Source organism: Petromyzon marinus, unplaced genomic scaffold (assembly GCF_048934315.1).
Source record: "Petromyzon marinus isolate PM22_M1 ecotype Great Lakes invasive population unplaced genomic scaffold, UKy_Petmar_22M1.pri1.0 PM_Scaffold_34, whole genome shotgun sequence".
In the NCBI taxonomy this organism is placed as follows: domain Eukaryota; kingdom Metazoa; phylum Chordata; class Hyperoartia; order Petromyzontiformes; family Petromyzontidae; genus Petromyzon; species Petromyzon marinus.
Window position 1 is genome coordinate 246062 of NW_027423324.1, and position 27119 is coordinate 273180.

Below are 27119 nucleotides of genomic sequence, written 5' to 3' on the forward strand. Positions count from 1 at the left end.
ATTACAGCCCGGTGCTCACCGATGTGATACAGATGACTGTAACCACAACAGGGGGTAATCCTGATGTACATAATCTCCCTCAGTGGGAATCTGCCATTGTTGTCAACAATAGGACATGGTCTCTCATCGACCGAGGAATCAGGTTTATACCAGTATGGGACATCATCCGGTCCAATCATAAATGCGATTTTAAAGATGTCCTGAAGTTGGCCAGTGATCTTCAAAAAGCTTACACCATTTTAACAAAAAAAGAAGTACATAATTATCCAGAGGATGAATTGGTTGACATAAATGTCAAAGCGCAATCGATAATGGAAGATGCGAAGCAGTGGAAAGAATCTGACAATGACACTCATCTGGAAATGCTGGCGGATCTAAAACAGAAGTTGTATGAATGCACAAAAACTAACAGGAGCTGGATTGACACGTGTCTCTCACACCCAGCCCTTCAGGAATTCTTGACGCGGATTGTATCGGCATACAAGCACTCTTCTTGTGACGAAACCGATTGGATAAAAATAAAAATGCGGTACCTATTGGAACCCAACATCTATGCAGTGGAGAACTTCCCCAAGCGCTCCTCGATAACGCAGTGGGTGTATGGGTCTGATACAGTCAGGGTTCTTGATGCTGAGCTAAATGCCCTTGGCAAGACATTTACAGAAACAATTAAAAGAAGCGATGGATGCACCGACTTCTTTTGAAACTGCACTGAATGAAGCAAAGGTGAAGGGAACCAATGAAATCACATTTTCCCTCAATTCCCTTTGCCGGTGCTTCCGAGAAATGGAGCGGATGGAGGAGGAGCTCCTGTTCATTTCATGTGCTGCTGCTTCAGGGTTCCGTACAAAGGAGAGATCGTTCGATCGCCTCCTCGACTATGAAGACGTTAACTGCCTTCAGCACCAAGTGGACGCGGCACACAGCGAGTACTCAGCTCTCAAATCTCAAAGTGCTCTCAAGGCTCAGGCGTACGTCCTCTTGAACGGTTTGACTACAGGAGTACAGTCTAATTCACGGACCCCCCTGGAAAAAGAGGAACATCTGACGTTCATGAAATCCTATTTGGATGCAAACATCTGCACCGAAGTATCAAACGTGGTGCTGGTCTATGATGGAGGCCCCATTGACTGGAACCGACTCGAGGAAACTTTGAAATCTCTTGTTGCTGGGACACTGACTATCACATTGGCTCCTTCGCAGACATCGAAGGTTGAGAGTGAAACAGAGGGGATGAAAATGTTTATGAATCTGTGTAAAATACTGGGGCTTCAAGAATACTACCCCAAAAAAATGCACACAAAGCATATGTGTGTTGTTAAGTCAGAAATACTTAAAGAAGCCCCAATCACAGAGGAAGAACTTGTTCTTCATTATTTGCGGAAAATGATGATGTTTGACTCCGAAGCACGGTATGTTAGTGTTCTGGGTGAAAATGAAAACAATGAAACCATGCAGAATGAAAACTCTAATTATGAAAAGTTTTTTAACCATGATGGTTTTGTGAATAGTCAAGATTGGTCTACGACAGAAACTCGAAGCCATGTTCACCCAATGGATTTGCAAATGGCAATTTTTCATTGTGGAGACAATTTTGTGAGGCAGTACATTTACACCAAACTCTCGTTTTGCCAGTTTGCACTGCCGCTTTTAGTTCCAAATCCTTGTAGCTCAGAAATAGAATTCCCTCTATGGGCATTCCGACAGATTAAAAAGAGCTGGAAATCCCGTGCTGCATCTACTGAGATACAGCAAACCAACCTCTGTGCGATTGTTAACGCTGACACTCCTCTAGTGTCATTCATTAGGTTTGGTGAATCACCCGCATCGAAATCTCAGATGCTGAACTCTCTGCTTGGAAAGCAAAAGAATGAAGTTTTCTTTCATAGACACTGCAGAGGCAGCAGCAAGAATGGTCTCCTAATGGAAGGAGTCACAGAGATCGCCTGGTACTGTCCAGGTGGGAGGGATGATGACGTCTTTAATGACTGCATAGCGTTCACAAATCTCCATGGAGATGCGAGCGAGCACAAAAAGCAGGTGCAGTTTCTCCTCGAGATATCCACTGTCAACGTGATATTAATGTCAGATTATGATAACAATGATGAAGCTAAAAGCATTTTGGTAGATTGTCTAAATTCTCCAAAGCCTTTACTTTGCCTTTGGGCTGACAAATAACGAATCTTGGGTGGACATTATAAAACAAAGGTAAAAATTGGTGTCAAGAATAGAAATGAGGCTGAACTAATGGATGAATTGAAGTCAACTCTCAAATATATGTTGGCCACTTCAAAACAAACGGTTACAATTAATGATTGCTCAGACATCGCTAGACAGTGCGGCTTCAGTGTTGATGAAGATGATGAACAATGTAAACAAGGCAAGTCTATGGCAGGCGTCTTATTGAGTCTTCTGAAGGACAAGCCATTGTCTTCCATGAAGGAGACTTTTCTGCCTCTTCAAGGTAAATTGTGGCACGAGTGGTGCAAGAAAGACAAATAATTCGCTCGCTTGAGAGTAGAGGGGGACCAAAGCGTGGAAGAGTACAGGGACAACATTGCAATTGAAAAACAATCAATACGGGAAGCCCAGCTTCACAAAGCATCTCCTCTCAATAAATTAATGAGATCGTTCATTGATAATATGGGGCATCATGCAGACTCAGTAAAACAATACTCACTGCATTGGCTACAAATCTATTTAGATAACCTGTCTGCAGGTAGCATATCACAACTTCATCAGGAGTATCACCAGGCTCCGAAAGGAATACTTGAGTCCAGGAGAACAGTTATTGGCAGTAGGTTACTGTCTATACAACAAGCAGAGCTGGAACGAATATCAGAAAAACGTGAGGCATCCTCTTTTGGAATCCATCACCTTTTCAGGGAAGTTGGGCAGATCTATGAAGCGTCACAGACACCGCGCACAGCTGACAAGCCCTCGGCTGCTTTACCAGGCATCGCAGCAGATTTGATGCTCTCTGGGTTCCCTCTTGAACTCATGGACGATGATGCCTCACATGTCCCCCTCACTTGGAATTGCTCAGTTTTGGATGAAGTTATTGAAAAAATTGGGAACAAAAAACTATTTGTCCTCTCCATACTGGGCATACAGAGCAGTGGCAAGTCCACGCTGCTGAATGCAATGTTCGGTCTCCAGTTCCCTGTGGGTGCTGGGAGATGCACCCGAGGGGTCCACATGCAGTTGGTGAAGGTGGACGAAGAGTTCAGCAATGAGCTGGGATATGACTTTGTGTTGATAGTCGACACAGAAGGGCTCTGTGCCCCAGAGCTATGAAATGCGACACACACTCTTGACAATGAACTGGCTGCATTTGTGATCGGCCTTGCAAACATGACTGTGATCATTACTTTTGGAGATAATCCCTCTGAGATGCACAACATAATACAGATCGCTGTGCAGGCATTTCTGAAAATGAAGCAGTTGAAGTTGTCACCAAGCTGTGTGTTTGTCCATCAAAACGTCGGGGATGTGACTGTAAAATAAAATGTCATGGATGGAAGGAGACTCTTCCAGGATACGTTAGACGAGATGACTCGCACGGCTGCAGAACAGGAGCAGTACAAAACTATATCATTTAACGAGGTGATTGGGTTCGACGTTAACTCTCAGATCCATTTCTTTTCTCACTTTTGAGAAGACGATCCTCCAATGGCTCCGTCAAATCCAAGCTACTTTCAACATGTAAAAAAAAACTTAAAGACAGCATCATAAAGACAAAAAATCAGGTTTTAAAAATATCAGAATTGAAAAATCGTATCCAAGATTTGTGGAATGCATTGCTTTCAGAAGACTTTGTGTTTAGCTTCAATAACTCCCACGAGATTGCAGTTTACAGCAAACTTGAAGACATGTATAGGAAATGGACTTGGAGCCTTAGGAGTCATCTTATTCAAGAGGAGAATAGGATATAATATTACTAATAACAGGACAGATGTAAATTTCGATTTAAAGCTTTCGTGACTGCAAGGATTCATCTTCTTTGGTTCTTTCAGTAAAGTCACGTAGAATGAGAATATAATAATAAAATAAAATGAGACGATAAAATAAACACGACGTTTCGGCCACAACACAAGTAGCCTTCATCAGGTGAAAGAACAGAACTGTAGGGACGACAGTGCTCCAATGAACGTTGGTAAGATGCGTAGCGTCTTTTTAAGCTCGGTGAGAGGCGTGAAACCTGTTGACAAAGGAGTTTAAGTATCAAAGCAGGAGAATTTAGCATTGAAATAGCTGAGGGATTATCTTGTGACAGAAATAGCTATGATAAAGTCAGAGTTTATCTATCAACAGAGGCATTTAGTATATGGACGCTAAAGGCCTCCAACCACCCAACTTTCATACAGTAAACCGATGTGAAAAGAACTAAGTCTATATTACATAATATAATAAATGTACTTAATATATTCTTCAATAAGCTGGGCTATTAATCACAAAGCAACTGGGTATACAATACACTATATAATGAGTGTCTTTTAAGCTCGGTGAGAGGCATGAAATGTCTTGACAAAGGAGTTTAAGTATCAAAGTAGGAGAATTTAGCATTGAAATAGCTGAGGGATTAGCTTGTGACAGAATGAGCTATGTTAAAGTAAAAGTTTACCTATCAACAGAGGCATTTAGTATATGGACGCTAAAGGCTTCCAACTACCAACTATCATAAAGTAAACCGATATGAAAAAAACTAAGTCTATATTACATCAATATAATAAATGTACTTAATATATTCTTCAATAAGCTGGGCTATTAATCACAAAGCAAATGGGTATACAATAAACTATATAATGAGTGTCTTTTAAGCTCGTTGAGAGGCATGAAACGTCTTGACAAAAGAGTTTACGTATCAGAGCAGGATAATTTAGCATTGAAATAGGTCCGGTTCAATACAGTACACAATATTCGTGATCTGATCCCATCCGTGAAGGATGTCATTCCTGACTTACAGTACCCGGGGGTTTACAAATTGAATTGTACCTGCGGCGATTGCTATATCGGGGAGACTAAGGGACATGTCTCTAACCGAATTCGCGAGCACAAATCAGATTTGAAACACGGCAGAACGAATTATTCTGCCGTAGCTGATCACTGTGTAGTGGAGTAGATAATGCGCATAGGAATTGGCCATTTACAGTACATACAGACAGACAAGGAGAACGGGTCACACGAGGTCGAACAGGTGGTCGAGTCGCGAGTGGCGTAAACAAACCCAAGTAATTAAGGGAGTCGTGGCACGAGGGCTGTGATTGGTCGAGAGGCTGTTAGCGTTAAGTGGTGGCGTCTGAATGTCTGATGAAGGGGACAGATGCGGGCTGGCGGGAAACGGCCAGCGAGCCACGTGGCAATTAATTCAGGCTAATGCGAGAGGGGATAAACGCGAGGTGGTTTGAACCGAGGGGAGTTGCTGTTGGAGAGTTGCTGCTGGGGAGTTGTTGCTGGAGAGTCGTTGCTGGGCAGTTGTTGGCGAGAGGTGAAGAGATACGAAGAAGACAGCTGGAAATGTTATGGAAGAATAGATAGAGAGCCGGACCCCAAAGACAGTAAATAGCGATAGGGAGAGTCAGCGTTAGCGGAGATAGAGTCACTGTGTGTGAATAGATGGAAGTCACTGCGTGTGAAGAGATAGCGGCGATACTGTGTGTGAGGAGATAGAAGACGAACCACTGTGTGTGGAAGAGATAGAAGACGAACCACTGTGTGTGGAAGGGAAGACACTGTGTGTGAAGAGATCGGCGAAGAAACACTGTGTGTGGAAGGGGATGCACGGACGATGCTGAAGTAAATCGGAGTGTCCGAGTTGGCGGAGCACGGAGAGAATTACTGTGTGTACGGAATTATGGAATAAAAGTGACGGCGAAAAAAGGGACGGTTGTCGTCCGAGTGAATTCACGGCGCTACAACTGTTACAACGCTGTGGGTGATCACGATATCATTTTCTCCGATACCAAGGTTCTTTGAAAACCCACGGGTTTTTATCAGAGATTTGTTCACGAGGCAATTCAGATTTACAAACACAGACACAATTTCAACCGAGAAGATGGTTTCAAATTAAGCAACCATTGGAAAGATATTCTAAATCGAACCAAACAGTAAACTAATTTTCAATGGTACAGTATATATTTTTTTTCAAGTAGTGGTACCCCAAATTTTCGCAGCTCTTAAAATTCCCTTTTCACACCATCGAAGTGTATACCCAGTTGCTGTTAATAGCTCAGCTTATTGAAGAAGATATTGAGTACATTTATTATATTGATGTAATTTAGACTTAGTTTTTTACATCGGTTTACTGTATGATAGTTGGGTAGCACAGCCCCTTTGGCGTCCATGTACTAGGTGCCTCTGTGGATGTGTAAACTTTTACTTTAACATAGCTATTTCTGTGACCAGTCACAAGCTAATCCCTCAGCTATTTCAATGCTAAATTCTCCTGTTTGATATGTAAACTCCTTTGTCAAAGTGCCTCACTTCTCTCACCCAGCTTAAAAAGACGCCACGAATCTTAGCAGTGTTCATTGAAGCTCTGTCGTCCCGACAGTTCTGTTCCTTCACCTGAAGAAGGCTACTTGTGTTGTGGCCGAAACGTCGTGATTTTTGTTGTTTTATTTTTTACCTACGTGACTTTACCGAATAAAACCAAAGAGTATGGATCCTTGCAGTCAAGAAAGCTTCAAATCTAGAACCAGTGTAATATTTACGCAACCCATCGGCACTCGCCCACACCCTCAAGCAATGTGGGGAAAAATCCCACAGAACCGGTTTGGCCGTTGAAAGGGAGAGGTGTCAGTCGTTTCTCGACGCCTCTCTACACAGCAGCAGCAGCGTTTTGCAATGCGAGGCTCTCTTGAGTGTTGCAGTGCCGTACAACTCCAAAGTACGTGAGGCAACCAAGAACAGAATAAGTCTGAGAGGAGATGGAGCGATGAAATCATCCCGTGTGCAGGTACTGGGAGGATTCTCGCGTCGCAGATACGTGAGAGATGGTTATGGCTCGGGGAAGTCTTCATCCAGCAGTTGATCGCTCATGGCATGTGATGGTTAATGTTACGTCTCATGTTCTTAGCACGACACGTGTTGGAGTGACATGGGGCAGCACGTTTTAACACGTAGTCTTTCGCGACCAATATCATCCATAATAGAGGTTTTTTGGGGTTAGATGGCATATCTATATAAATGTGTCGTTAAAACTTGTCACCACCCGACACATCTAACTAGTAAGGTTTGTCACGGAAACAAAACGTGGCCAATTCGTCACTAGTACAGCACACCGGTGTGTTGGAGTACTCAGATTAGATAGTTGTAATTACTGGCGAAACGTTGTACTCGGATTGTAAATGTTGTGCTTGGCTCTCCAACACACCGGTGTGTGGTACTATTGACGAATTGCCTTGTTTACGTGACAACCCTTACAAATTGGCTTGTAATGGGTCAGCACGTTATGGGTCAGCACGTTATTTATTTGGGTATAAGCACATTTCAGGGGTTGAATAAAGGATGCGTGCATATGCATTTTAACTATATATTTTATACTGCTGTGGAGAAGGTGCAGTGGGACAGCAATGGAGAAGATGTAGTGGTACAGCAGTAGAGAATGTGTAGTGGTACAGCAGTAGAGACCGTGTAGTAGTACAGCAGTGGAGAAGGTGTAGTGGCATAGCAGTGGAGAAGGTGTAGTGGTACAGCAGTAGAGAAGGTGTAGTGGTACAGCAGTAGAGAAGGTGTAGTGGTACAACAGTGGAGAAGGTGTAGTGGTACAACAGTGGAGAAGGTGTAGTGGTACAGCAGTAGAGACGGTGTAATGGTACAGCAGTAGAGAAGGTGTTTTTGGTACAGCAGTAGAGAAGGTGTACTGGTACAGCAGTAGAGAAGGTGTAGTGGGACAACAGTAGAGAAGGTGTAGTGGTACAGCAGTAGAGAAGGTGTAGTGGTACAGCAGTAGAGAAGGTGTAGCGTTACAGCAGTAGAGAAGGTGTAGTGGTACAGCAGTAGAGAAGGTGTAGTGGTACAGCAGTAGAGAAGGTGTAGTGGTACAGCAGTAGAGAAGGTGTAGTGTTACAGCAGTAGAGAAGGTGTAGTGGTACAACAGTAGAGAAGGTGTAGTGTTACAGCAGTAGAGAAGGTGTAGTGTTACAGCAGTAGAGAAGGTGTAGTAGTACAACTGTAGAGAAGGTGTAGTGTTACAGCAGTAGAGGTGTAGTGGTACAACAGTAGAGAAGGTGTAGTGGTACAGCAGTAGATAAGGTGTAGTGGTACAGCAGTACAGAAGGTGTAGTGGTACAGCAGTAGAGAAGGTGTAGTGGTACAGCAGTAGAGAAGGTGTAGTGGTACAGCAGTAGAGAAGGTGTAGTGGTACAGCAGTAGAGAAGGTGTAGTGGTACAGCAGTAGAGAAGGTGTAGTGGTACAGCAGTAGAGAAGGTGTAGTGGTACAGCAGTAGAGAAGGTGTAGTGGTACAGCAGTAGAGAAGGTGTAGTGGTACAGCAGTAGAGAAGGTGTAGTGGTACAGCAGTAGAGAAGGTGTAGTAGTACAGCAGTAGAGAACGTGTAGTGGTACAGCAGTATAGAAGGTGTAGTGGTACAGCAGTATAGAAGGTGTAGTGGTACAGCAGTAGAGAAGGTGTAGTGGTACAGCAGTAGAGAAGGTGTAGTGGTACAGCAGTAGAGAAGGTGTGGTGGTACAGCAGTAGAGAAGGTGTAGTGGTACAGCAGTAGAGAAGGTGTAGTGGTACAGTAGTAGAGAAGGTGTAGTGGTACAGCAGTAGAGAAGGTGTAGTGGTACAGCAGTAGAGAAGGTGTAGTGGTACAGCAGTAGAGAAGGTGTAGCGTTACAGAGCTGGCGGCCACGCTGCTGGGTATGCAGCAGCCTGCAAGTGACTGCTCACACTCCTCGCCTCTCTACACTTCGTACCATGTCAGGTTGAATTGAGAATGAACAAAACTGTTCCAGTCTATAGCTTGGATAATATTTGATGCACACTCTATTTTGGTGTATAACTCAAGTTTCCACGTGGGAAAGTTGTTTTTTTTGCCGCCACAAGCGTTTTGCTGACAGTTCTCTGATATCTTGGCTAAGTAAATAATTCTATAGAACATTCCTTCGCAGAACAATAGCATGAGGACTACTGTCCAAGGTCCCTTGCCACCAGCAACTCTTATCAACAATTTTACTCAACCACGTAACCGATCACACCTCTGAGGACAACTTATTTAAGTCTTTGACTCTGCAAGTGAATCAAAATATATAAAGAAAAAGTAAAATAACACTTTCAGCGATCCTGGAAGCCTGCCTAATCAAAAACTCAACTCTACTGCCAGTAACGAGGGCAAATCCCGGAGTCTCTGCAGGACTGGTTTGTATGATTTTGTGTGCTGTTTTTTAGGAATTTCTAGCTTATTTTATTAATTCTCTAAAACACATTAAGGCCCGAATCTCGTCCCACCTCTTGCACACGTGGTGCATCCGTTGTGACAGCCTGACGTCGTCCCTGGTTTTGGATCAGCAGATATCCTGGCACCTGATGTCATAACCCCTATCATACTCCCTCAGATAGTCATCCCAAGACTTGTGCAAACACAGACCCACTTAATTGCCCCCTGTGATGTCTGTCTTCTCATACGAGTTAGCCCCGAGATGTGGTGTTTGTGTGCGTGTGTTTAGCCAGTGTGTTTCATTGTGAAACGGCCTTTGTCTCTATCTGGGTGTTAATGTGTTTGTTTGTCCCCTCTCCTATTGAGCCTGGTTTTCTGAGCTAAATTCCCATTCACAATCAACAAGGTGGCAGTTATCTGAACATGGTCTAGGGCCGCCTCCCCACCCCCGCACTAGGTCGACTTGGAATGAATATAAATACCTGGTGAAGTATGTAAATATCGTCACTGCTAAGACAAATGCAGTCAGGCATGGCTCTGGTTTTATCCTTTTAATAAATATACAAATTTTGGTTGTAGAAAATTGGTATGTTTTGCATTATTTATATTATTGTGAATGATCCTTCGGGTAAATACTCCAATCCGAACTTCCATAATCCATTATAAAATATATATGCTTAACCCAGACATCATGGCAATTATATATGGATAATTGGATGTTGATAAAAACATGCATCCGATCATTAGATTGGCATGTAGTACCACAAATTCAAAGGACATGTGTGCATGAGAGTGCAATCCAAAGACATGAGAGTGCAATGCAAAGGACATGTGAGCATGATATATCTAAGACAGAGGCATTGAGAGAGAGACACAGAGTCGGAAATAAACAGCTGACATAGGTAGGTAGGATAAAAACATTACAGTCAGTTAAGACTACCTGGTTAATAACGTCCTTCCAATGATTGCTCAGTTTGTACCCATCCTCTCAGTTGAAGTTGTGTCTGTGTTTATGTATCTGGATGGCTTCATGAACACATCTCTGAAGGTAGCCGGTAGGTTTGCAGAGTACCTCCATCTTGGATAAATCAATTTTGCGTGAGCCCACAGCGTTAAAACAATGATCGGCAACGACATTGGTATTGATCCTACCGTGTTTCAGATCTGCCTTGTGTTCACGAATGCGGTCCGAGACATGTCGCTGTATTTCCCCAATTTAACTGCTGCCACAACCAGAACTCAGTTTGTAGACACCAGGGTATTGCATGTCAGGAATCACATCCTGTACAGATGGGATTAAATCACGGATTTTGTGTACTGTGTTGAAACGAACCTGGATCTTGTGTTTGTTTAAAATTTTGGAAATCTTTTTGGTATCCCCTGCAATGTACGGTAAAGTGATGGTTTTGGTTGGATCCTCATTACGATTTTTCATATGTTGTGGTTGACATTTTCAACGTTTCAACTTTCCAGGAACCAGGGTTTCTTAATTAAGACAGTCGTTAAAACGACAAGGGACATTCTTGTCTCTTTGCACTTTATTTACCCTCTTGTGGGCAGCGGTATCTGGTGTTTTGCCATTGGCCCTTCCTTCTGCATCCTGTTGGAGACGCTGATGCCAAACCCCGCCCGTAAATTTCTTTCTCAGAAATATTCCGGGGTCACTTCTTGCCCAAGCGTGGGTTATATCCTCTTTGTCCTGCCATTAACGTGTCCCCCCTCTGCTACATGATTTGGGTTAATTCCTGGGAAGCAAAATATTCTACGGCTTTACAAGAACATTCTGGTGCTGTTTGGCTTCGTCATTAGATTTTTTCCGACTTTCAGTATGCAGGGAATGCGTATATATTTACAAGGAGCTATGACACTCAAAATAGACAATATCACTCCTAATATTAAATTTGTGGTCATTGGCAAGAAAACGTGTACACTCCTTTGCAGTTTGCACGTAGATATTTGGTAGCAGAATGTTCGCCTGAACATGGAATTCAGGGGATTGGTGTCTGTTTCAGAGTTACAGCTATGATGCGCATTGTGTTACTTAACTGTGCATCTTAAAATGTTGTGTACATGTGTAGTGAGTCCAACTGAGTCGCAGACGTTGTCTGAAGGAGCAACACTTTTATTAAGCTATCAACACAACATACTCTAGGGTGGTGACCACCCAACTAACCACGCTACGGCGAACCACCTCGATGGGTTCGCAATCCTGGTCCGGACCACAAGCTGGGTCCTGGACCACGTAGCTGGAGGCTTCTTCAAGCTGGACGTGGATCTCCTGTCTCTCCAACAGTAAGAACCCCGAGCCCCTCTCAGGGACCCCCTTATATTGGGCCGGGCTGGGGCTGTCTCTGCCTCTCACCCCACCCACCTTCTCGATCCCTCTCGCCCTTGCCCGAAGGCTCTCGAAAGTTCTACCCGGACCATGTGACCACCCATTGGCCCCCTCCATTAGTGGCCCCCCACCAGTATTATCTGGTCACGTGTTCCCAGGTCAGCCAGAGCATCATGCCCCCAACGTAACCCCAGCCGGGCTGACACTATCGCTCTCTCAGCGGGAGCCCGCACCGCACGCTGTGCATGGTGCCACTGCACTTAACCAGCGTTCACCCACGCCCCCACTATGGCTGGTACTACACCTCACGGCCAGGGTGTACACACAACAATATAACTCCAGCTGTGGCCTTGCAGGCCCGGCACCACACAGTGACATTCCCAGTCACTACACCCCCCCCCCCCCCTCCGTAGCACTCAGCCGTCCCGGCTGCCAACTCCCCCTCAATGAAGCAACTGATGAACAAATGTACGCAACATAATGCAACGTGTGCTCCAATAATAACAGAACAACCAAATAAATACCCAAACCCACCTGTACAATTTAAAGACAGAGAGAAAAAAAATGCAACACCGAACAATAAACCAACAACAACTGTGATGTGCAGAGTCCCCGCAATCAACATCTCCTACCCGCAACGTGTAACAACACTGGTGAGCTCAATGGCGAGCAGGATCAACCAAATACTCGCCATGACTCACGCGAGCACAACAACCTATGACGGTATGGGAGTGTGCAACATGCGGGGATCATGCAACCCGAGTCTTTGAGCAAGTCCACGAATCCGGGCCTCCAGGCGGGTTGGGCCTGTCAGCCCTGAATGGCCCCAGGGGAATGAATAATCGACCAGACGAAACCGGCTCCTCACGAAGAGCAGTAGGCCAGACCGTCGGGTCTTCCATGTCCAGAGCACGCGAGGCCGACATGAGCCGCCGCGTGAGAGGATCAATCGTGCAGTGCCTTAAGAAGCAGAGATTCGTAGGAAAGCGGACGTGCTGGAGGCCGCCGCCGAGGAACCTGACTGGACATGCCCCGGCAAACTGCAGTTGTAGCAGACGAGCTGGCCACTCCTGGACTGGGATGATGAAGACCTCGCCTGTCGCCGGTCGTCCCTCCTCCGATCGTCCGCACCGCGATGGTTGCCACCGCGCCGGTGTAGTGAGCATGCAGGAGCAGGAGCAGGCTTGGCATCTGCACGGGCCTCCGGCTCTGTGGAGGATGTGGTGAACGCCACCAACACCCTGTCACGCCGCAGGGTTTGCTGCGCCTGGATGCACCTGGTGATCCTGAGTGAAGACACCTCATCATCCTCGGCGGGAAGCACAGTATGGAGGTCTTTCGCGACTCCCAGCATCTTCTCGAGGACCGAGGCGTCAAGACCGTCATGGTCCATCTCAGGGAACGCGGCCTTTGCTAGCGCCAAAAGCGCGCTACGGTAGGCGAGATCCGACTCGCCCTGCCCTTTTTGTCTTACAGTGAACTTCTGACGGGTGTTCAACGGGGGCTCAAAAACAGCCGCCATCTAGTCGAATGCCTGCGTGAGGGTGGATCTTTCAGACGGTGGGAGGGCGAGGAATGCTGCCCAGGCATCATCGTCATGGGCGGCCTGCAGCGCTCTCAACACCTCCGCCTCCGTCCATCCCGCCAAGTCGGCATTGGTGAGAAATCGCCTCTCAAACGCCGCCCAGTTGACGCTGGCGGCAACTAATTATTTAATGGAAGGCAGTAGATGGCGGAGAGACGGGATGTCCATCGGCGAGGACGGCTCCGCTTCGAGCTTGGCGGGCACTGCGCTCTGATAAAATGGCTGCCGTGAGCGCGGGCTGCGCCGTCGACGTTCCCACCTTTTGTGAAATGGTGGCCGAGTCGCTCCATCCCGACGACTCCGCCAGTCCCTTCTTCGCTGCTGAAGATAGGGGATGCAGCTCGGCAAGGATCGAGGACGCTGTCTGGAGAAGCTCCGCAAAGCTACTAGCGGGAAGTACCCGGCGTTGCCCGGGTGTTAAAAATATTTCAAAACAACTCTTAAAAACGTAACAGCAGTGTGTACTGACTGTGGTGGTACCTGCTATGATGACAGCAGTGCATACTGTGGTGGTACCTGCTATGATTACAGCAGTGCATACTGTGGTGGTACCTGCTATGATTACAGCAGTGCATACTGTGGTGGTACCTGCTATGATTACAGCAGTGCATACTGTGGTGGTATCTGCTATGATTACAGCAGTGCATACTGTGGTGGTACCTGCTATGATTACAGCAGTGCATACTGTGGTGGTACCTGCTATGATTACAGCAGTGCATACTGTGGTGGTACCTGCTTTCACTGCAGCAGTGCTTACTGTGGTGGTACCTGCTTTGAGGTGGCACCTTGGCAGGCTGAGGCTGGGCTGCTACCCCTGACCCCCCCCCCTCACTCCGAGCCACAATCTCCCCGGCCGCTCTGCAGTAATATCTATGGCCTATAGTGGTAGCATCTAGCGACTGTATAGTAGTAATAACGGCACGCATCGTGGTGGGGGGGACATTTATAGCATTTTTAACGCGAAAGAAAATGTCCCCCTCACTCCCACCGAAGGTGTGCAACTTGGCATGAGCCATCCCCCCCACCAAAGGCACGTGAGTTGGTATGGGCGGGCACGTTTATAATAAATAAATAGATGGGAAGCGCACAAAAAACGCACTAAATCGCTACCACTATAGGCCGAAGATATTACTGCAGAGGGGCCAGGGAGATCGTGGCTGGGGGGGGGGGGGGGGTCGGGTAGCAGCCCAGCCCCAGCCTCCTCGGCCGGCTGGACAATCTAGGCGAGGCCGGAGACTCTGCACGGGACTAAACCTCATCACGCCACTCTGTCAGGTGAGTACTTTGTGCTATCGAGTCAGCATGTACTACTGTAGTGATATCAGGTACCACCACAGTCGGTATGCACTGCTGTTAGATTTTTAAGAGTAGTTTTGACATATTTTTTGGGCCCTGGTATATAAGCTAATCTTACCTATAAAAGGCATTTTTTGTCTGTCTGTCTGTCCCTCTGTCCCTCAGTCCGTCTGTGTACGTGTCCTTGCGAGGGATTTGGCTCTAGGACGGTGGGGTTTACGACGAAAAAATGTTGCCGGGCGGCACGTCCCAAGCCTCATGGTGGGAATAGGCTATTCCTTTTTCCCATCCCTAAACTTTAAAGAAGTTAAAATCGCGTTTTTGTGCGATTTTTATTTATTTACTTAGTTGTGCCGCCCGGCGCGATACAAAGCACACTTTTTCGCATGCGCGAAACGCTGACAAGAGTTGCCCCTGGCAACGCACACAAGCCGTCACTGGAGAGTGGGGGGGATTTCTCATTCGCGTTCAAAATCCCCCAAAAAATGTACACACAACGCTGAGGTAAATTCATCAAAGTGTAACGTTCTCCCCCCCACCACCCCAATGTGTTTGTGTGTGTGTACACACACACACGATGTGTGTGTGTGTACCTCAATGTGTTTGTGCAGGGGTCGGGAACCTTTTTGACTAAGAGAGCCATGAAAGCAAAAAATTTGGAAATTTATTTCAGTGAGAGCCATATAATATATTTTAAAAGTGAATTCAACTAAATGTCAGTATAATAAGCCTCTGAATTTATTCTTTTAAATAATGTTGTTATAACACTCACCATTAATGCGACTTCTGGTGCTGCATGGATTTGCTGATGTCTTTGTAGTCGGGTTGGTACTTGGTGAGGTTAAGCTTCATGCAAGCGTTGAGGCTTTCATCCGTTAAACGTGATCGTAGGTTGGACTTGATGTTTTTAAGATGTGAGAATGACTGCTCACATGCATACGTAGATCCAAACATGGTCAATACAGCAATACTCACACGCTGCAGTGTGTGGTATGTGACAGGAAGCGCGTTCCAAGTTTTGAGAATCAGCTGGTCTTCGGGTTGGAGTTTTTTCATTTCTGTCCACATGTGCTTGCTCGCCAACTCCGCTTTCTGTCGTGTGATTCTTTCCAAATCTTCATTCAGTGACTTGAACTTATTCACCCACATGTCTGAGGCCTTCAGGTCAGCCACTTCTGCTTCAAAATCTCTGACGGAGACACCAGGGATGTAATTCAGGTCGGCTGTGTTCAGTGAACACTCGTTTGGATGGGTGATGAACTTAAAAAGACGAGTGTGCTCACGAAATTCTCCAAAGCGTGCTTTGAAGGACTGTAGGAGACTGGATGTGCAGCCAGCTAGCTGGTGGAGATCAAGGTTTTGAATGGGCTCACTTGCTGTGCATGCATCTTTAAATTGGCTCAGTTTTTCAAAATGTAGTAAACGACCTGTTTCAAGATCCGTGATGAAAAGCTCCAGCTTGTTTTCAAAAGCAAATACAGCTTGTTGAAGGGATAACACTGTATTTCCAATGCCTTGCATTTTCACGTTGAGCTGGTTCAGATGTTCAGTCAGATCTACGAGATAGTAAAACTTGAGGAGCCACTCGGTGTCGGCTAGCTCAGGATGCCCGACGCCTTTCATTTCAAGGAAAGTCCGGATTTCGTTCAGGCAAGCCGCAAAACGGCTAAGCACCTTCCCTCTTGACAACCAACGCACATTGCTGTGCAAAAGCAGACCAGGATAGTTATTTACAACTTCATCCAGCAGTGTTTTAAACTGGCGATCATTTAAGGCTCGGGCAACAATAAAGTTGATCACACGAATGACCAGCGACATCACTTCGCCAAACTGCCTGTCACACATCTGAGCACAAAGTGCCTCCTGGTGTATAATGCAATGGAAACTTAGGATGGGTCTATTTTCATGTTCACGGAGAAGCGCCACAAATCCTTTGTTTTTCCCCACCATACACGGAGCACCATCAGTACACACTGAGAGAAGTTTATCCATAGGTAGACTTTTTTCTTGAGCAAACTCCATGAAAGACTTGAATAAATCCTCACCTCTTGTGGACCCTTTTAATGGCAGAACAGCAAGACTTTCTTCGCGCAGTGTGTCACCAACAGCATATCTTGCAATCACGCTGAACTGCGACAAATGGCTCACGTCTGTTGACTCATCCAAAGCCAGAGAAAAGAACGGCGCTGCATTTATGTCCTTCACTTGCGTTTCCTCCACTTTGTTTGCCATCACGATGGTACGATCATGAACAGTTCTTGCCGACAGAGGCATGTCTTGTATCCGTTTGATTATCTTGTCTTTGTTCGGAAGATCATCAAAAAGTTCATTGGCTACATCCAGCATGAACGTTTTAGCATACTCGCCATCTGTGAATGGTTTTCCGTTCCTCACTATTGCTAAAGAACCAGCAAAGCTAGCCGAATTATAGTCACCTTGCCGGGTCCATACGCGGAGTTGCTGCTGGCTAGCTTGCACCCTGCTCAGAAGCTCTTGGCACGCTTTCTTTCTGCTGTCTCCCGCAGGGTATTTTGATGCAAAGGTAGCGTGGCGCGTGTCGAAGTGCCGCTTTACATTCGACCGTTTCAACGATGTAATTTTGTCATTGCAAATTAGACACACCGCAGAACCTGCTCTCTCCACAAAGGCGAATTCTTCGGTCCATTCGTCCTGAAATGTACGATACTCGTCGTCTTTTTTTCTTTTCGCCATCTTCTTCGTCGAAGGGTTAGCTTTGAGCTAATGACCGAGCAGACGCAGTCTCAGACTGATTCAAAAGGGGGTGTTTACCTGTTTTACCCAGCAACGGCAAACGTAGGCCAGTATCATCCAATTAAAATAATGGACAATTGCTCCTGCAGCCCTGAACAGGACATGCGCAGTGAAAAATCGATGGATGGATTAAAACAAGTGAGAATATTTTGTTTTATCTGCGAGCCATATGCAATCATCAAAAGAGCCACATCTGGCTCGCGAGCCATAGGTTCCCGACCCCTGTGTTTGTGTGTGTGTATCAGTCCAAGTGTGTGTATCAGTCGCTCTGTGTGTATTAGTCGATGTGTGTGCATGGCTCCATGTCAGTGTGTAAGTCAATGTGTGTTTGTATGTCTATGTGTGTCAGTCAATGTGTGTATGTACGTCCATGTGTATGTGTGTGTGAGTCCATATGTGTGTGTGTGTGTTTTAGTCCACATGCGTGTGTAAGTCTATACATGTGTGCGTGTCACTCGATGTGTGTGTAAGTTAATGCGTGTGTGTGAGTTTATATGTGTGTGTAACTCCATGTGTGTGTATCTAAAGTATATGTCTGTGTGTGAGAGTCCATATATGTGTGTCAGTCTAATATGTGTGTGTGTGTGTCAGTCTATGTGCATGTGTGTGCGTGGCTCCATGTTAGCCAGTATAAGTCCATTTGTTTGCATGCCTGTCGGTCCATGTGTGCGTCTTAGTACATGTGTGTGCTTTATTCACCTGGTCAAGGCCTATGATACCATTAGTAGGCCTGGGCTCTGGGTTGTTCTTCGTGCTTTCAGAGTCCCTGACCCTATGCTCACGATCCTTAAGGACCTTCATGATGCTGAGCGGCCCCGCATCAAACTACGTGCCCGGGAGTCAGAGCCATTCCCTCTACACCTTGGTGTGCGACAGGGATGTCCTCTGGCTACCACATTCTTTCTTATATGTTTGGACCACGTAGTTCGTTAAGCCTTCAATGTCTGTGCCCGAAGAATTACCATCGGAGGCTGATCGATGCCCGGGTGCGGTCAAGGGATGGCTCTCTATTGGTCAACCACATTATGTATGCCAATGATCTGGTAATTGATGCTCACTCAGAAGAGGCGTTGGATGCACTGCTGCTGAACCTGGAGCTTGCCACTAAGAGGTGAGGCCTTACTATCAGCCCCACCAAAACTAAGCACCTGCCTGGGTATTTTCTACCATCGGACAATCGACCCCCACAACTCACAATTGGTGATGGGGCAGTTGTGGAGAGAGTGCTGAGTTTCCCATACCTGGCCAGTGTGCTCATGACCGGCTCCGCTTTAACAGCAGAAGTCTCACTCCCAATCAGTCGAGCGGCATTATCTTTTAATCGGTTGCGTAACACTGTGTAGAAGCTGCCTGGTCTCTCGCTCCGTACGAAGCTCCAGGTATTCTCGCCCACTTGCGAAACTTGGACCCCCCCTAATGGAACATCTTCGCCAGTTAGAAACATTTAGGATGGCCTGCCTACGATCCATCCTGGGTTGAACCAGGCTGGATTGTGTGATGAGCTCACAAATCCTCGAAAGATCTGCACAAAGTACCATTGGTGACCTCCTACGGCAGGCAAGGCTGCGTTGGCTGGGCCCTCTAGTCCGCATGCCCAGCCACCACATGCCGGCTCGAGGGGGCTAAACGGGCGCAGCACAGGCTAGAGAAGAGATGGAGTGATGTGCTACAGGACAATGTGGAGCTGAGTGGACTTGTTGATGACTGGTACCAGCGGTGACAAGATCGGCCTCTGTGGAGGAGCATCGTGAAGGACGCTACTGGCCAGTTGGAGGCAGTCACCCTCCAATAACAATGGAGGGCGGAGGAGCGACGCTCAGAACAATAAGCGGCGCACTGGGTGGCTAAATCACAGCAAATTAGCACAGTAGAGGGCACAGGTGGTGCATCAACCAGTCATCTCAGTCAGTCGACCCGTGGCAACTGGGTCTGCCCCGTGACCTCCTTCCAGCGGGCGTTTGACACTTCACATGGCCTCAAGGTGCACATGGCCTGGCACAAGCGTCGTGGTCACATCAACGCCACTTGGTGGTGAATGCCGGTTGTTGTTGTTGTTGTTGTGTGTGTGTATGTACACGTGTGTGTGCGTAAGTCCCGGTGTGTGTGTCAGTCCATGTGTGTGTGGCTCTATGTGCGTGGGTTAGTCGATGTGTGTTTTTGTGTGAGGCTGTGTGTCAGTCTATGTCTGTACGCCAATGTGTGTATGTGTGACAGTCCATGTGTGTGTGAGTCTATCTATGTGTGTGTGTGAGTCGATGTTTGTGTGTGAGTCGATGTGTGTGCGTCGGTCCATGTGTGTGTGTGGCTCTATTTGCGTGTGTGAGTCTATGTGTGTCAGTCGATGTGTGTATGGCAATGTGAGTATGTGTGTGACAGTCCATATGTGTGTGCGTCGATATGTGTCTGTGTACGTCCATGTGTGTGTGTGAGTCAATGTGTGTGTGTCAGTCCATGTGTGCGTGTAAGTCCATGTGTCTTTTAGTCGATATGTGTGTCTTTGTAAGTCCATATGTGTGTGGAGGTCAATGTGTGTGTCAGCCTATGTATGTGTGTGTGTGAGTCCATATGTGCGTGTAAGTCTACATGTGTGTGTGAGTCGATTTGTGTGTGTAACTAAATGTGTGTCTCTTAAGTCGATGTCTGTGTGTGTGAGTCCATATGTGTGTGTGTGTGCGTGTAAGTCGATGGGTTTCTATGTGTGTGTGTCGATGTCTGTGTATAAGTCCATGTGTGTGTCTGCCTTTTTCACCCGGGCAATGCCGGGTACTTACCGCTAGTTTCATATAAATGGCAACAATATCAAGTAAAGTCAATGATATAATGCAATACTCGCAACTCCAGAATTTACAGTCCCATCCATCATGTTTAACAATAATATTCATATCCTCTAATATGGTTGACACAACAATCCTGCTTCCGATTGAGCACGGTTGGCTACATAAGATGCAAAACAAGTTCAACATACTCATATCCGAGGCAACAAAGCCTTTCTTTTCCGTGCCACATTCTTTTTTAAATCGGAAACAATGATTACTGTACAACGTACAAATTCGGCCAAATTTTGAATTGTCACATTTGGGTTGGAGCACTCAGTTCCTGCTTCACTCGTCAGTCACCTCCTTATCACTCTTCTATCGCTACCACTATCATTTTTAGTGTTCCCGTGAACTTCACTCATCGATCCTTCCATCCATGTTGAGGTCTCGGTCTACCAGAATGCCCCTGTTGTCTCATCCGTTCTCTCTTCAATCACCACACTGCAGCAGGTCACACTCACTCAACGCCCCCCTCAAGGCAGATGTCATGACCATAGATGAAACATCTGTTACGTCGTGTTCACGATGTAATTTTGAAATATATTAACCATCATTACGAGCATTGAGTCTTTGCTAGCCCATTCATCTGGGCCCTCTGGCTACTTGATTCCATACTCTTTGGTTCTATCCGGTAAAGTCACGTAACTTTATCGAAAAGAACCAAAGAGTATTGATCCTTGCAGTCACGAAAGCTTCAAATCTAGACTTGATTCCATGTACCTATAGACTTGCCAATGATCTATAGTCGCCTCATCGGATGAACTTTCCTTCTATTACTCTTTTTCATTATTTTATTGGGCGTTCTGCTACCCAACCATGAATCCTTGACTGAGGAGGCATGGTTTATCCCCCTTTAGTTATCAACAAATTACAGTCTCACTATGGTATTGCTGGCAACCTATTGGGATATTGGGCGTGTGCTCAACAACACAATCATTTAAAACTACTTCATTTGCAACCACCATCAAGCATTGTCTTGACCTGATCCAATAATTCGAAATAATAATCCAGAGTGATTTTATTTTCAACAGATGCTTGCAAAGAATGCAGCAAAACGTCGAGGCCGGTAAATTAAGGTCGCACTGTCTGGATTCACATTTTGAGCTGGACACGAGCTGGACAAGCGATGGAGGAGTTTGAGCATCTGCGGCGTGGAGAGCGGAGTATCATGACCTCGCGGAGAAACCCAACGGGGCTCACGATCGGAGTAAAACTTCTCCTCATGGTGAGGACGACCACTCACATTGTCTCAGTCATTTGTCAGTTAAAGGGTTCACGTGTCGCTGAGGTTCTGGGTTCATATCAAGGTTTCAGCCACCTGCGGTTTAACCGGATACTCAAGCCCTGTCACCAACGACTTATATAGAAATCTGTATTTCTATATTGAGATCCATATATTCGCACAGAGACACAAAGATTCACAACAAAATGCTTGGGCTCACACAAAGATGCATACTCGCACGGAGACCTATGCCCTGCTATGGAGACCCATAGAGTGACATAGAGTCACATAAACTCAGAGAGTGACACAGAGGAATACAATTATACAGAGGCACCGACTCGCATAGAGACAAATATGGGCTGAACTGTGACTAAACCAGGTTTTCAACTCACCTCCATACATGACCACTCCCTTCCACACAGCACCAATCACCTCTAAACCCCATCACTCGTTAGCATACAGCAACACCCTCTTCCACACCCCACCAGTCACATACACTCACCACCACAGCACCACTGACCTCCCATACGGTCCCCAAATGTCTCCATACCCACCCTACATCAACTTGTAGCACCACCACCCTATCAACGCGTTGTACATTGCAATTGAGAGTTGATTGCATGCTATTAAAAATTTATGGCACCACACAGCCGCCTGTGAATGGCCAATAAGTTTCCACTACACCACGGTAGCTCCTTCAATTGTCGGTTATAAAAGTAAAACTGTTTTGATTATTTTTCAAGACATTTATGCGTTTGGTAATCCAGTAACTTTTTTATTCATCCAGTTACTGGTAATGGAAAAATAACTGATTTTAATTAGGCTAATATAGAGAGAGCTGACGTACATCTAGGAGACGGTCTACTGAGATGTAATACCTATTGGCTTGTTCTTGTACCATATGGCAAGACAGTAAATTTTACGTTCAGTGTTAAGTTTGTGAACTTCAGGAAGAGAGATGGGAGTGCAGAGGTAGGAGAGTGGTTTGATGGGAGGTAGGAGACTGCATGGAGGGGAGAAATGATGAGATGAGAGGGGACGAGTGGGAGAGTGCGTGGCGATGAAAATAGTGAGATGAGAGGGGAGAGGTAAGAGACAGGGGAAAGATCATGACGAATAGAACAACAGTCACTGCAATATTTCAGTGAATCTGAGATTTGGCAGAAAGCCAGTGGAGAGAATGCAGTATTGGCGTGATGCGACCACGTTTGTGTCTATGGTTGAGGAGCTTTAGAGAATCATTCTGAATCATCTGTAACCTGGACCATGGAAGAAGGAGTCACAGTAGTCCAAGCAAGAATAACGGCATGGATGAGAGTCTCAGCAGGCAGTGGATCTAGACAATGCTGCATGAGTGCAATGTTCAGTGGTCAGAAAATAATGTGGCTCCTCAGAGCCCAGCAAGTTTGTCTCTCTGCACACAACAATCTCTGTGTAATCCACCAATCATACTTGGTATGGAAAGCCAATAGGCCAATAGACTAAACCGTTACAATAGTTTAACATCTATGTGAAAAGAGATTGTAGCTTTGTGTATCGTTGCGTTTATCTTTAATGTTTCATGCCAATTCATGATGAGGGTATACACTTCATTAGTTATTGTGTTGACCAGGGCCCAATAGTTTATATGTAGTATATTGCTCCATTTGTTAAAAAGCCTGCCTGCTTATGTTAACCAGAAGTTCAAAACCGCTCCACAGTGTTCTTGCTTTAACAAATACAACTGGGTAGAATTTATCTTCTTTGGTTCTTTCGGTAAAGTCACGTAGAATGAGAATAAAATAATAAAATAAAACAATAAAATTCTCACGACGTTTCGGCCACAACACAAGTGGCCTTCTTCAAGTGAAAGGAGCAAACCTGTCGGGACGACAGAGCTACAATGGATTTGCTCCTTTCACCTGAAGATGGCCACTTGTGTTGTGGCCGAAACGTCGTGAGAATTGTATTTTTTATCTTATTATTTTATTCTCATTCTACGTGACTTTACTGAAAGAACCAAAGAAGATGAATCCTTGCAGTCAAGCTTTAAAAGGATATAATTTGTCTGAAGAGCCAACAGGCTGATGGATCTTAATATATTTGCTGAATTTGTGAGGGAAATTAGGGTATTTGTTGCATTCCTGGTAACTGCTAAAACATAAAATAACTGATTGTCACTTTGCAACAAATATATAAATGTCAAGGGCACGAAGATTTGTACTTTTTTAACTGATAAATTAAGGGGGCTGTCATGGTGTAGTCGTGAGCACACTGAACATTCCATACAGTGGTCTGTGCCTCAATTTAAATCTACACCACCACCTCTGTCCACCCAGCAGTGTAAATGAGTTCATCGCAGTTAAGTCTGATCGTCAGGTCTCAAGTTATTCATAAGACGATATATACACATCCTTGATAGGATAAGATGATGTGATGGGTTGAATTGGGAATTCCCCTACCTCTTCTAAGACGTTTGGTGAGCATGGAAGAGTCGACAAATACCCCCTGGAGCTCCCAGTAGTTGAGGCCCTTCCACCAGCCGTGACAAGGACAGGCGTGAAATTGCAAGATATAAAAAAGCATGACAGGAGTGCAAATTATAGGCAACATAAACACATCACAAGGTAACTCAGCACCTGGCCTACAAATGGGCATTAGTCTGTCAGTCGGGGGCAATGATTGGTGCTTTCCCCAATTGAGTATAGCAGGTAATTTACATTTGGCAAATTTAGATTGTGGCACGTCATACAATGGCTGGCTCCTTTCAAATTACGTATGTTGGTTGAACTTCTTTTACACCCTACGCATCCAACCGTGCTAATTGAAGGTGCGAATGTCAGGGCATCTTTAATATGAGTGAAGCAGACGGCGCATATTTATGATTCATTTAGCTGGATCGTATTGCTGTTCAGTTCCTCCGCCTGATTGCCCAATCATTCTGTATGGATCCGTTCTGCAGATCTCTTTACTGCACAAATTGTCTCTTGCCAAGGAGTGCGGTGATGGATTCTACAAATCACAACGAGGCATCTGTTGTGAGCTGTGCCCTGCAGGTAAAGCAACACAGACGTGGCCATCCAGGGTCATAACACTTCCCTCCCCTTGGCATTCGATTGTCACGATAACAATGAAAACAGCAGAAGTCCGTGGAGAACTTTTCATGACTTTGCAGACAGGTTGAGAACCGTTGCCCTACCCCTACTGCTGTGTGAAACAAAAAGCATGGCACTCAGGTGCCTGTTTGGTGGCCAGGTTGACGCACTACAGATGTGTGAAGGAACTCCAATTGGTAGTGCCATTCCAGTGGCCCCACCAGACGGGTTAATTTGTAATAAATAAAAAAACACAACAATATGCATCGAGTTGATGCATTGTTCCTAAAAGGCGCGTGCTTAAAGTTTGTCCACTCTGTCTCCCAAAGAATCAGTTCCTGCTTGGACGTTTAGTCCAGCACCAATACAAAAGTGAGGTATTTTGTCTTGGCCTGCTCACGCTGCGTTGTCCTCCAGGGACATACAAGATGTTCGACTGTGCAGCTAATAAAAGGAGAGCGAGGTGTGATCTATGCCCTGAGGGCAGCTTCATGAGCAGAGTCAACCATGAGGAGAAGTGTGCACCGTGCAGCAGTTGCGGACAAGGTAAATGACAGCACAGCAAGTAGGTTACTGCCATATCTGCATTGTGTGTTTTTGAGATGTATCTCTTTGTATGCATCATACTCCAATAGTGCCATCAGCATCTTGTAATAAGGCAGATAAGTTATATTTGGGGTGTACAGTGAAGAAACAAAACAGGATATCAAACAGACCAAGATACCAGCAGTGCTGATATCCTGGTTTGTGAATCTGTAGCAATTAATAATGTCCTGCCAATGACACATTCTCGGGTATGTAACTGATCTCATCAGATATCAGAAGCTAAACAAGTTTGAGGCTGGAAAGTGCTTAAGTGGGGGTCAACCATGCATAGAACTCGTGATATAGACCGCTACAGGGCTACGTACTGAGGAGTGCAGCAAAATCAATTGGACTGTATTATTTTCTGTAGTATTTTCCTACATCTATGTTCCTCACCTTTACCAACCTGCTCTGTGTGGTGAAGTATGAACAAACAACCTCAACAGGGGACAAAGAGGACTATATTTCTTGGATGTTTTCTCAGGTACATATTGGATAACATGAATATAACCTCTGAAAATGGTCAAATCACAGTCGTCTGCATTCCGCCAAGGGTTGTCAAATCAAAACTGGTAACTATTTTAGCAATTAATTACCAGATATGTGGCCTACTCTTCCAAGAAGACCAGCTATCTTGGAAGAGGTTAGCATACTATTTTGTTATTGCCCACGACAGCCCCTCTAGAGGGTATTTGGCCGACTGCCACACTGCCCAGACGTCTTGGAAGAGGTATTCCATCTCTCAATGGTAACTCCAAGGGTGTTAGCATGAAACACCAGCCTATCAGTTTAACTATTTTACGTTTTGTATTTTTAATAAGTAATTTTTCTTAAGTTGAATAGTCAATGTGAGAATATATTGATGTCTCACGATACATGGCATTGTGCGGGGTGGACAGAGGCATTTTGTTTTTACATTTGTAATAAACCACTATCACGACAACTGTTGATTGGCGTCTTTTTATTTATAGAATCTCTGCACATCTCCACTCTCTCTTCCTCTCTCCTTTCCCTTTCTCTCTCTACTGCCGTTGACGAGCCGTTCTATGTCCTCCGTCGTGGCACGCCTCCCTCTCTCTCCGATACTGCCGCTGGCTGTCGGCGTGCCGGGAGGAGCGGCTGCTTCGCTGGGAGTTCACCACATGGTCGTCGGCGAGGAGAGGTTGAGCAGCGATGCAGTCCTGACCCGACGCTTCCCACACCGACCCCGAGTCCTCTCCTGCCTCCGCTTATATCCCTCTTGGCGGAGCTAAGCTCCACCTTCAGCCACGCCCCCTCGTGGAACCCTCCCGATGGTTCCCGTTTATTCTCTCCAACTCTGCCCGTTACCTTTGGCCCAGATGGAATCCCCGCTTAGGATTGGATACCGGTTACCCAGCGGTGGCCATGCAGGAACCCCTTGTAACCTCCTAGATGGCGCTCTCTAATTACACAATGATAATTATTAATGTAACCAGTGACCTCTGGCTTACAAGTTCAGTGTGCTAACCTTACACAGCAGTGGTTACTTTTCTTTCCCAGTCTTAAATGGTATGCTTATTGTTATAGATATTTCTATATGTGCAGCAAACTGGCAACCATTGTTTTCTCTCATTCAGTGACTGATGATGCAAAAACAAAACTATTAAATTGACTTTGGTTTGAATGGAGAGGTTAGTGGTTTGATGTGATGCTTCTCATTGCAGATGAGGAGGTGGCTCACAACTGCTCCGTGGCCCAGGACACCGTGTGTCAGTGCATTCAGGGGCTCAAGAGAGACCCTGGCTCAGGGATTTGTCTCCATGAAAAGCCCCACACAGGTGAGCTAACCAGCCACTGGAACCGGTGCCATCAGTTATGCAGTAGAGACGTTGATTTGTTATCTTGACAGTCAAAGCAACAACAGTCTGGTAACTGAAATAGCAGACGCTCGCTGCATAGGAATGAAGGCAAAATACAGACTCGTGTTTGAATGTGAATATGACCAAGAGTAACTGTAAAATTATCTTTCTTGAAAGGTGAAATCCAAAACAGGATTCATTGTGCACGTTTCATTTACAACTCACAACTTT

General features: G+C 45.7%; 1 protein-coding gene and 1 pseudogene across 3 annotated transcripts in view; both read left to right on the top strand.

The window, feature by feature from the left end:
* The first annotated feature begins 1416 nt into the window (after window positions 1–1416).
* On the top strand, window positions 1417–6650 carry LOC116937423 (interferon-induced very large GTPase 1-like; annotated as a pseudogene).
* Window positions 6651–6781: 131 nt separating this feature from the next.
* The window catches only part of LOC142905284 (uncharacterized), a 48745-nt gene continuing 28407 nt past the window's right edge, over window positions 6782–27119 (top strand). Inside the window, exons 1-5 of one of the 3 annotated variants that reach the window (XM_076064143.1) lie at window positions 6782–6958; window positions 21219–21412; window positions 24351–24444; window positions 24901–25029; window positions 26754–26867. In XM_076064143.1, the coding sequence (XP_075920258.1) occupies window positions 21314–21412; window positions 24351–24444; window positions 24901–25029; window positions 26754–26867 (436 nt within the window). In that variant the 5' untranslated portion in view covers window positions 6782–6958; window positions 21219–21313. Of the gene's footprint in view, window positions 6959–14460; window positions 14579–20868; window positions 21413–24350; window positions 24445–24900; window positions 25030–26753; window positions 26868–27119 lie in introns of those variants that run through there. The other 2 variants (XM_076064145.1, XM_076064144.1) reach the window with 2 other exon arrangements.